The following is an 11,979-nucleotide window of genomic DNA, read 5'->3' on the forward strand; positions in this document are numbered from 1 at the left end:
ATTCAAGTTGTAACATAGAGCTGTAACTCCGGTCACTTTGGCCCAAGATCATTCAAACACTAAAGACTGACTCCAGACAAACCTTTAAATAACTCCAGAGGGTGTGTGGGAGTGGTCTATATACTATAAATATCATGGCGAGTTGGTTTATGTGAAGTGAGAGCATCAAATGGTTTGTTGACGAGGCCAAACGGTGATTTATCACTTTGAGTTTATTGTGTTCGCGCTGATGTGGTAAAAACCAACACTTGCAGACAGCTACTGGTTAAAATGTTTATCAGTGTGGTGGGTTACTGATGGTACAGGTCGTTTGCCGGACAAATTTACTGAAATTAAAGGTTAAGGTCATTCTTCAGATACTCTGCAATAAATTCCCGCGTGTTTTTGTCTAAATTACCAACCAGAAACCTATAAGCAGCTACATCCGCACTGAAGTAATCCTCATCCATTTGGACTGACAATAACTTCTGCCACTAGCCCTATCTAATCTTCATTGAGACAGATGCCCCTCAAATGAAAACCCTAATCTGATTCCAACTTTAATTGATTTACTTAGTCCTGTGGGCTTTTCACCAGGGGGCTTAAGCTTAAAAGCGCACAAAGGAGCATCCTGTCCAGAGATCAGCTCAGCGGGACTAACACCTCCTTTGATACAAGATGTTTTCAAACAGGCTTTGAAGGAACGCCTGCATTAGCACTGGACCAAGCAAAGGGTCACAACAAGGTAGCATCAGTATAGGACATTATACGATGTTTAGTTGGACACTGTTTAGTTTTACCTCATCTGAAAACATGGACGTGCATCTATACACATTCATCATCCATCACGAGAAGGCCTTGTCGGGGAATTACAACAGTAACAAGCATCTTCCCCAGCAAATTTAAAATGTCAAAACCATCAGGCCGCTATGAGTCAAACATTACAGTGATCCAGCTGCTACGAGATAAACTGCACAGACATCTGCGATCTGAGCGGCAGTTAACACATACTTTACCCGGGATAGAGAACTGTTACGAGATAATCAGGTGTGCATTGATATGTTGATAGGTGGGAGCCTGTTGTTTTAGTGCAGTTTTTCAGATGTAGAAAAACACACGACAGTGGCCATTAACACACTGTCCACACTCTGCAGCATCCAGACACTTTGATCCAATATACAAAACTACAGCCTCAAACTCTGTAACCATAGCAACCCCGAAACAACGCCTCTGTAGGATACATAGGGGGGTTGGGCAGAATAGTAGGCTACATGGTCTACATTTACCATTAAATTGTCCTCGCAATGTTTTATCCACACTAAATCACAACATAGTCACATGCTTAGCAATGGCACCATAGGCTACCATGTGGCTTTTGTGACATCGAAATAAACATTTAATGTAGCAGATGCGCACATCCCAACATATACAGGTGCCGGACCAATAAAACCATACGAAGAAAGAAAAATGCAGTCCGCACACTGTAGCTCTCTGAGATGAAGTTTTAATGACACATCCACTGGTGACGTTTGGAGTTACATGCTTTTCTTCAGACTTAACAAAACAGCATCGAAATGAAAATATATGATGCAGCTCCTCCTCTATCATCACAGGAAGCTGATCAACACACTTTTGAGAATGTGGGGAAGGACACTGGACTTTTAAGCGATGGCAAATATTGGTAAAAAAAAAAAAAAAAAGTATGTAATACTGTTTTTTAATCTGTTAAAGTAGATTTGATTCCATGTTTTGTTTATTCACTTGATATTAAATGCACTACATGTAGTAAAGTGAGGGATGATTGTGCTGACATGGTTTGCCTATTTCCAGCAGTGTCTGTGGTGTTGTAAATTGGATGCTGCTCCACCAGTAGCAGTCTGGATGCCGGGTAGTGTGTGAATGACCACTCTGCTTGTCTACATTTGAAAAACTGCCCTCTTCAGACAATTCAACATTTCAAAAGACAAAATGTGTCATAACTGTTGTCCAGCCTGGATAAAGTATGTGCTAACTGTCCCCCTTTTCTTTAGAGAGGGCAGCTGCGAGTGCCAGCTATTCACACAGTAAATAGGCCACTCCACAGTGATCCGGGATGATCAGGAAATGTACTTTTATTGCAAATGGGGGCAGAGAATCCAGCAAGAATATATACATCTCAGAGAAAAGCAAAAATAGAACAACACCCCTGATGAAGCAGTAAAAGGCAAAGCAGATAAGCGTTTTTACGCACGCGTTCCAACAGTTTTACGCATGTGTTTCAGCACCAAACAGATATCCCGAGTATTGGTGTAAAAATAACAGCAACCTGCGGACACTCCCGCCTAAAAATATCTCATATTTACACCTGAAATTTAAACAAAAAGAAAAATATAGCACGTGATGCGCAGGACAAAGCAAAAACGCCACCATCAGAGTGGAGAATATCATCTGTGAGTCATAGAAAATGTCTTTACTGTACAAGAGAATTCGGGCTGTACAATAAAATACATATTTACACTCTGTTTGTATCCACAGTAGGCTTCATATCTAAAATAAAATATGTGTGTAATTGTCTGTTACTGAGGCCAGGGCCTCCACACCGGGTCAGTGATGTGCATCTTTCTGGTCTCACAGTGGAGTCCGGTTGTCTGGGTGAGGTACGGATGAGAGATCCCGTGCTGGCGGTGATGGTGATGGGACACATGCTGAGGGACCAGGGTGGCAGAGTCGCCGGCAGGAGCGGGTATCAGTGCCTTGTGGATGTGCCCGGGTGATGAGGGGTGCGTGTGGGGTCCGGGAAGCGCGAGAGACGCCTGAACTGTGTCCCCCCCGGTCCCCTCTGACTCCTGGCTCTTGGTGGCTATGAAGCGGCTAACCCTTAGCAGACAGGACCTCATGCCGTCGTTGTAGTTGTGCTGGCGGGCGCAGGTCTGCTCCCCGGACAGGACCCTGTCCACTTCCTTCTCTGTCTTCAGGAAGTGGACCACACTCTCCAGAATCTCCGCTTTCTCCACCTTTGGATTCTTCAGTTTCTAAATCAAGAAAATCAGACAAGAAATTACTCACCGAACAGCCTGATATTGATACTAATACAGCAACATTATGTCAGCAAAACGGGGACAAAACGCATGACGCACAGACGTACCTCATTGTGGGTGCTCTCCAGCATCAAGAGTCGTAACGTCTCCAGACTGTGGTTGATTCTTTCCCGTCTGCGTTTCTCCATCAGAGGTTTAGACACCTTGGGATTGAAACGTACAATATTAGAATGATAAAACCCTGAACAACACAGTAGTAACATAGTTTTTATTCAGAACCTCCAAACAGCCAGAGTGCAGCAGCTTACCCTTCTCATGGTCCTCTGTCTGGGAGACTCTGGTGAAGATAAAGCCTTCATGGTTAAAAAAAAAAAGAAGTCCTGTCTCTGTGTCGCTGCTGTGAGTCCAAAGTGAAAATGGCACGTGTTTGTGTCCTGGTTGGAATTTGTTGATTGTTCCTGCACACAGTCACGCCCACTGACGGACACACCCCTCATTCATTCAGGCCGTGACAATGAGGAAAAGTGAATTCATTTAAATTACATGACTTTATACACAACACTAAATGATTCTCTATCTGTTTTCATTTTACTTTTTTTAAAGGTCAGAATAGCTGAAAAAAGCTGAAGGAAAGTGTATCCTAACATAAAGGGAGTGTGCCATGTTTGTTTTTTGGGGGGGTTACCATTTGGTTTCTTTATCTGTTGGTGTCATTTTAGCCAAATTATCTTTTTGTTGTTTTGTTTTGTTTTTAAACTTGGAGTTAGTGGATTTATCAAGTCATCCGGATAAAATAGTGTCAGTGTGATACAATAGGATGTGCAGACTAAAACATTTTTACTAAAGCTATAAGAGTGAAACTGTTTAAAGTGTAAAAAGTTTTAACATCAGGTACAGAGAGGTAAACTTTTTGAATAGTGGCTATTGCTATTTATTCTTACATTTACATTTTATATTTCTAATTAAAAGGGCATTTGCGCTATAAATGTGTAAATCCATTTCTCCCAGTATATGTTGGCATGAAAGATAGATAGATGTGGCTGGTGAAACCATTCCTGCTCATCAGTTTGAAACCATCCTGAACCCCCACACCACAACAAACCCTCCCATCTCATAATGGGACCTCGCCTGGCGTTGTCGAGCCAAATTGCCCCTCTTCACACCTAAACGCCTGTGTTGTGTGAAGGAGTTGTGTTTATCTTTGGGGGGTGTGGTTGGTGCGGAACAAGAATTGTGCAGGAGCAGCTCGATGTTTAATGTTCCACTACTTCTATATCTAAGATGTATCACCAGAGGAGTGGGGTTAGAGCAGTTGACTGGGGTTAGAGTTTTAGGGGTAGCTTTTTCAGCACTGCATTTATGGTCACCCCTGATCCCCATAATAGGCTAAAGTGTGGAGATAACACTGGGATGATCGGATCACGGGGATCCCGGAGAGATTAAGTGGCTTTTCAGAGGCAATGATACTTCCGTTTAAAATCAAAAGAGAGGGCGATTAGTGGAGGCTCAGGGGCCACTGCTGGTAACTATGGGGAACTGATGGATGCTCGCTACATCTATTTTCCATTCATTTCCATTCTCTCTTTCTCTCTCTCTCTCATGAGTGTGTATAGGGATTTAAGACACGTGGACCCGCCCCATAAATAAGTCCTATAATGTGCTCGCCTGAGCCTGTGATGGAAACTAATTAGTTCCAAACGTGCCCTTTGGTGGCAGAGAAATGGACCGTTCACTTCTAATAACGTGACTCCTCGTGTGTGACAGCCACACTGATAGAAGAGTTAAAAAAAAAAGTCAAATGGAGCTGACAGGGTTTGAAACATGTAGTGAAGTAAACAACTGGTTTGATTTTGAAAGAGAGCGCGTGTGAAGTCCAAACACCAGGTATGAAGCTGACCTGACGCAGCGCACACTTAACACTCAGGTGTAATAATCATCCTCACACTTCATCACATCAGCACACAAACGTGACCTGTGCTCCCTTTTGCTCGTTGTTCCCATACAACCTTCTGTTGCCATACAAACTAAAATCATTTTTAATGTATGTTTTAATGTATTTTTCTGACGCATTTGCACAACTCCAAATATATAAACTGATGCAGGATCCGCAGAGTTTTGCACCACCTCTTCATTTGAAGCAGCAGTGTCTACGTGATATCATTTGGTCTTTTTCATCACTTAATGCAAAGTGCTGATGTCTCACACGTCATAAACGGTCCTCATAGCTGCTCCCTTTCTCACTTCATCTCTGTTCCCACGAGAAAAAGCGAAGGTTCCCATAGTCTCACTTCATGGGTGTTTTTTCTGAGAAGCTTTAAGCAGAGTGTTACATTTTCTAATGAAATTAGAGACTGCGACTGATGTTACTCAATGTTTATTATTTCCTCATCTAATTTTATGTATGCCATACTACTATTACTACAAAATAAAACAACTAAAAAAACTTTCTTTAAAAACGTTTTATTCAACCATTAAAATGGAGAAAGTCAAAATGTAAAAAAAAAAAAAAATGAAATACAGCAAAGCAAAACTTTCTGGCATCATCTAGCAGCAGGTTGTTTACACAGATAATTTCACTCGACAAAAGAGTTAATGCTGTTGTCTTACATTTTCATTGTTAGTCAAAATGGCAAATAGTTAGTTTCGATTTTACCCAGGCCCATAATAATTATAATAAAACCATTTTCGGTTCGGTGTCGTCACTCACACCTGTCAGCCAATCGGAGGAAGCACGAAGTCCATTTATAACCGCCCCCAGTAAACAGGAGGCTTTTTCCCAACAGCTGCAGCTCAGTCAGGACGTTTGGACCAAACACTGCAACATGACCAGAAAACTACAAAACCCAAACCTGGATGACGCCAAGAGCAGGAAAAGGGTAAAAACCTATTTATCTATTTAGTTATTTGAGGTCACTTTCTAAAGGTTTTTGAGTTATTGATTCAGTGATACCTTCTCGATCAGTTGTAAGCCATTAATAAGGAGAAGGTTTAGGTCTTATCCAGGTTGAGGAAAATCCCTATTGGCTGGTGTTTTTCCTTCTCTAGCAGAAATGCTTAAATTTTTTGTTATTTTTTAAGTCATCAAGAAGAATAACTGCAACTCTTACTTTTTAGAAAAGCTGAAGAGCATCTGGACAAAAATGATTTATTATAACAACTTGCTATAATATATTATAACAACTTATTAACATTTATAAATGTGGATTTGATGGGAAAAAAGGGAGAGAAAAAAGACTCTTTATTAATGACTTACTAACATTTTTAACTGCAAACATAAGAGACCACAGACATTTTTACAACCTGGTAAATCCCCCAAAAATGTTCTTATATGTTCCTTATTGCTGATCTATAAAGCATCAGTGAATTATTCATTATCCATTAATTCATTCCTTTGTTTTGCATATGTAGTATATTGAGTCAACTGTCACAAATTAGCTGGGACACCTTGATGAGTGACCACAGTTTGATCATGATTTATCTCTGTCTAGATTCTGAAACCAGCTGTTGAAAAGAAGAGGAGAGATCGAATAAATCAGAGTCTTGCTGAACTGAGAAGTTTGCTGTTGAATCACACATCGGATCCAGTGAGTCATGTCAAAAAAACCTCATATAGAAGCTGCATGTTTTTGCAAAAAATAACAACCTTAGAATGATGAAATGTATTTCTCCCATGTTTCACTGTTAACTCTCACAGCGACTGCAGAATCCCAAAATAGAGAAAGCAGAGATTCTGGACTTGGCTGTGGAATATCTTCAGAAGTGGACTGATGTGAAGAAGCTGAGCAATGGTTAGTGCAACAAAATAGTTCTTTAGCCTCTTAAATCCTGTTTCTGCTGTGACAAATCAGCACTGTAATCTTCCACGCGTGTTTTATCTCTTGCCCTGGTCTTTTCACCTGTTCCAGATTCCAACAGTCAGATGAAGACTCATGCTCCTGTGGTAAGCCTTCATCACCCAGAGTCTAGTCCTCCTCCTCTCTTCACCATTCAGAGTGCTGGTTTTCAGCAGTGCATGGCCCAACTGACCAGCTACATGCACAAAATAACACCAGCACAGAGAACGAGCCTGATCGAGGGACTGAGACATCATGCAGAGACCCAGCAGCCGAAACCAGACTTCAGCCAGAAAATTACTGAAACTGAGACACCACATGCAGCGTCTGTGGATTCAGTCTGTGCATCTGAGGGAAAAGACGAGTCGTCCAAGTCGCTGTTTCCCTCCCATTCTCCATTCCAGCCTCACTCATGCTCCACGCCGTGCCATGACTACCTCTCCCCTCCCACTTCTCCCTGGTTCTCTCCTTCTTTCTCCTCATACGCCACCTCCCCTCCTTTCCCGTCATTTGCCTCTCACTTCTCCTTCCCCCCCAGCCTGTCGCCTCCGTCTTCCAACACCTCCCTCTACAGTTTCTCACCCACAGCCCCTCACGCTGGACCTTCTGGCTTCCACTTCCCCCCACTCACCGCCCTGAGATCCTCTCCACAACCTGCGCCGAGGGAGGGGTCACTACCAAACTCTTCACCCATGTGGAGACCTTGGTTTTAATGAAGTGGCGCAGAGACTGACAAACTGAGAACAGTGGAGCCACTTAGTGGGAATAAACTGGAATGTCTGGATGAGACGATGAATAACCTCCCATGCCTACAATGTACAGTGTATATATTATTATTAAAATGCCCTATATTTTGTATTTCTCTTGTAAATAATAAAAAAACATACTTGAAGTGAAGTTTCAGCTTCAGCATTTTTTAAAAACTGTATCTATCCAAGTATATGCTCACTGTGAACAAAATGCAGCTTGTGTGTTCACTCCCCTTAAGATTCAGACTAAAGAGATTTATAACATTTATAACAGTCAACAGTCAAAACTACCTGCTCTAATTGAATTTTTGTTAATAATGCCATTAAGAAACATAAACACAGGCCAGTCAGCTGGACTAATTTGGCATCTACAGTTGTGACAATTTCTATTTGGGGCTTGTCTGTAATCTCATAAATTTGTAGAATACACATTTGTTTGGCTTGTCACAGCAGAAAAAGCACAGATGGAAGCACTAATGTTAATGATGGCTCTGCTTTATATAAGTATATAAGTGAACTAGTCATAGGGTCCTATGCTGCTGTAAGACTTTATTTCCCCGGACAAACAACAGTAATTAAACTAGAAAATGCTCTCAATCACTCAGTGGTTTGGAAATACACATTTCATCTTTGTGTGTTGTCTGGAAATACTGATCCACTGTAACTAACTGGGGCTTAGGAAATGAAGGTCTGTTCACAGGTCTTGGGAGGCGCTACTACATATGTGAAAAAAGTTGTGTTGTGGCAGCAGAGGGAGCTGTGTTGAGTAAACTGCATCATGTGATGTCACCTGAGTCAGCATAGGTTGAAGACTAAGAGTTTGAAATGTAAAAAATGTGTATCCTGCTTTTCATCTTTGCTTGAAGCTCCAGGCTACTTTTTCTGCTACTGGGATTAAAACACCCAAATGTCATACCCCAAATGTCAACTGTCAGCAACCAAGTTGCATGGTGGGTAATGTAGGCACCAGATTTTGGAAGGAAGAAGAATGAGCAGAATAAAAAAAAAAAGACATATCACAGGTTTATGCTGCACTGATTTTGGTGTTAGAAGTGCTCTCCAGGTATTTTAGAACCATATTAGAATCAACTCTTAAAACTTGTTTGAGTCAATGATAGGAAGTGATAAAGAGACCATTTTCAAAACGTTCCTAGTTAGTAAGCTCATGTAAGGTGAGTTGATTTACAGTCGTGTACAAAGGTTTGTTGATTTTAGAGGTGAAAAGTAGTAAATTCCTCCCTGCAGCAGACAGACATTAGAAAACGAGCATTTCTTTAATGTTAAGATTTTGTTATTTTTTATTACATGATCTTGAAAAATAGAAAAAAAATCAAATAATTTTGGCACGCACAAAAGTTTGGACACCCCACTACATCAGCCTCCTCTGACCCACCTCCTCTCTCTCTGGTTTGCTCTCACATATGTCACCTTCCTGTTGTTGTCAGACTGTTTGATCTCATTGTTTACTGTGTTTGTGTCCAGGGTGAGTTCACAGAAATCTAATGGACACAAAGACACAATGCAGCTGCAGTTATGAATCTATCATCTGCACATGTATTGATTGTTCTATGATGATTAGGGACATTAGTGATTTGAAACTGTTTTGTTTTCATGAATCCAAATAAAATTGCACTTACACTTCCTCAGAGCTGGTCTTAACCATTGGACTCCACTGGGCTGGATTCAAACCAGCACATTCTCTTTTAGTGTGTGTCATGAACCAGCTCAAATTCAGGACAAAAAATGAGGGAGACCACACAAACAATCAAAGTTTATCAATCAAAGTAAAATAAATTCATTTAACTAATGTTAAATCAAAAGCAACGTTCACTTAAAGTTATGTATGCCAGTAAAATCATTAGTGTAGTGTGTGTTTGAATGAGTGGAAAGAATGTGTGAATGCGAGCACAAAACTAAAGATAAGCCTAACAAACCTCAAAGTAAAAACCCCAGCCCAAAGGTCCTGCCTGATGGTAGGAGAGAGAGAGAGAGAACTGATTGCTCCAGTCCTCTTTTGCAGCAATCAGGACATGAGTGAATTCAGGTGCTACTCTCAGTCTCCTGACCCATCAGAGCCGCCTCCTGAAGAGGAAGAGGAAGGAACAACAAAGAGAGAGAGAACTAAACAAAGAGGAAGGGGTTATGGGGTCATCACAGTGGACACAGCATCACTCTCACGCGGGTCGTTTCACTATGTTGTTCAAATGTAGGCTTGTATGTATGGGTGTACATTCAGTGATGAAAAAGAGAATTGAAGGTCTTATCTGGTAATTGTACGGAGCACGGAGGTGGAATAATTTAATCATTTCCGTTCACCATTTGATATCAGTTTTGGTGTGAGACACACTTTCAGTTTCAGCCACATAAACAAATATCACACCAAATGGGATGCACACAGGACAACAAGGTAGCAGTAACCAGCCAAGATATCAAGCAATGTGCTTCCCCTGTGTGGATGGGAAGTCTAGTGAACCTATAGCCTCTGACAATTAAAACAGTCTTTGAACTTAGCAGGGTCTGCAGGGGGCCCTATAGACATCTGTATAACATGACCATGACCATGGCCTGAGCCAACAGTTCAAATTGTGTGTGAAAAGCTTCACAGTTAGCTCTGTTGTCGTACCCGGGAGTTTTCATCGTGGGTAAGGGGGCTCCCCAACATGTTTCCATAACTCCGGTTGCTGCTGTTTCCTCACAGGTGGCACATTAATTGCCGGAGCGGAGAGGCAAGCTCAAGTTGGCTTTCGTAGCCATTTTAAAAGCCATTTCTCTCACCCGCTCTCTGCGTTCTGCCGCCCTCCAAGCTGCTGTAGGTATCCTCCTCCTGCTTAATCTTGGAGACATCCCTCGTCGACATTTTCTCATCCAGTCCAGCAGCTGCTAGCCGTTATTGGATGTTAGCGAGTGTTGTAGAGAGCGACTTGGCGAACCCTGTTTGTCACTTTTGACACCAAATGTGTCGTCCATCAGTCATGAAGCTACGAGGCCTTACCTGGTTCCACAGGCACCTTTATTTGTCAACTGAACACAGGCTACTGTGGGCCGTAGCCAACGACAAAACAACAATACTCTGCTCAGTTTTACAGTCTGCTCGTTGGGCTGACATCCTACACAACTGCCACTCAACTAACTTCCCGCTTAAACTAGCAGGAACAGTCCTCCACAACTCTGCCAATCACAGGTACGTTACCTCACACCAGTCACTGTCATAGGTGGCTACGCTGACTGACACGCTTCACAGCCACTAGGCACAATCATACATTCACTGACCTCTGGAAAACTCAGTAACTGCAGTAACAGTCTTTCTCACGATATCTCAGTAAGTCCTTGAGAGAATTTCTTGGTGGTCAAAGGTCAAAGGTCACTATGACCTCACCAAACACATTTTTGGCCATAACTCATGAATTGACACACTAATTAACTGCAAATACAAGGTATATAATTCTAGTTTCAAATTTCACTTTATTTCTTTAAAATGCTAACTGTGTGCTAATTATTAATTCTAGATCTGATGCGATAATATTCCTTCAGCCTTCCACAGGTCCAGCGTTGTCCCTGCAGCTGACAGAAACCACCTGCTCCTTCAGCCACTGCAGCCATGACGTGTCCCCCAACAAGCTCTTAGAACACTATGAAGAAGCAAGTACTTGAAATTATCAAGTATATTAGCGCTTATTTTTTTCCCCTCTGTCCAGGAAATTATCTACAGAGCTAGCTCTTGTGGATGTGGCCACTTCCTGTGTCTTCACCTTGATCAGCAGTGGTGACTCCTCATCTGTTTCTTATTCACCTTATTCCTCCTCCTCATCCTCCAAGTTCACCACAAATGTCCAAACTTAGAGCGCCCCTTCACAGGGGCTCTTTCACTCAAAACCAAGGCTTAAGCCCCTGACCTTTGACCTGTCCATTGCAGAGGAAAGGAGGAGAGAGAAAGGAGAATTCCTTCAAGGTAATAAAGACAGAAATGAATAAATGAAAAAAAAAAAAAATAGGCAAAGAGATCATTAAAAATTTTTTGTAACTTTATTTTTTCTTCCTGTCAGTGTCAAATGTGCTTTACTGGTAAAACCAAACTTTACACACATGCACCTGATTTCATACACCTGCAGTAAATCAACCAGGGATTTGAAGCTTTAGGCTGAACTGTTTTTAATTTATGTCAAATTATCATTTATTGGGGTTTAGTGAAATAATGTTTACAAGCCCACTTCTCTAGGTTGAAGGCTGGTGATAGACATTTATTATAGTCGAGCGTTAACATGTCAATTTCAGAGAAAATACTGAAATGTTTACGGATGGTGGTTTCGATGAGCACAACAACGCCAAATATTTTGAGACGTTAGAAGTTGCATAATTTTATTTTGGACTTTTACTATAAATAAAAATGTCCCGACAGCTCTG

The 11,979-nt window shown here is 41.6% G+C and overlaps 2 protein-coding genes across 2 annotated transcripts; one reads left to right on the top strand and one right to left on the bottom strand.

Annotated features, from left to right (window-relative positions):
- Positions 1-2,082: 2,082 nt before the first annotated feature.
- Positions 2,083-3,495, bottom strand: her5 (hairy-related 5). Its single transcript, XM_018669364.1, has 3 exons — positions 3,305-3,495; positions 3,104-3,199; positions 2,083-2,990 (listed from the first exon to the last, which is right to left on the bottom strand). The coding sequence occupies exons 1-3, from the start codon at positions 3,491-3,493 to the stop codon at positions 2,535-2,537; spliced, it is 741 nt and encodes a 246-aa protein (XP_018524880.1). The 5' UTR covers positions 3,494-3,495; the 3' UTR covers positions 2,083-2,534.
- Positions 3,496-5,717: 2,222 nt separating this feature from the next.
- On the top strand, positions 5,718-7,741 carry her11 (hairy-related 11). Its single transcript, XM_051072593.1, has 4 exons — positions 5,718-5,872; positions 6,485-6,580; positions 6,691-6,784; positions 6,866-7,741. The coding sequence occupies exons 1-4, from the start codon at positions 5,819-5,821 to the stop codon at positions 7,540-7,542; spliced, it is 921 nt and encodes a 306-aa protein (XP_050928550.1). The 5' UTR covers positions 5,718-5,818; the 3' UTR covers positions 7,543-7,741.
- Positions 7,742-11,979: the final 4,238 nt, after the last annotated feature.

The sequence above is a fragment of the Lates calcarifer genome, linkage group LG8 (genome assembly GCF_001640805.2).
Source record: "Lates calcarifer isolate ASB-BC8 linkage group LG8, TLL_Latcal_v3, whole genome shotgun sequence".
Classification (NCBI taxonomy): Eukaryota; Metazoa; Chordata; class Actinopteri; family Centropomidae; genus Lates; species Lates calcarifer.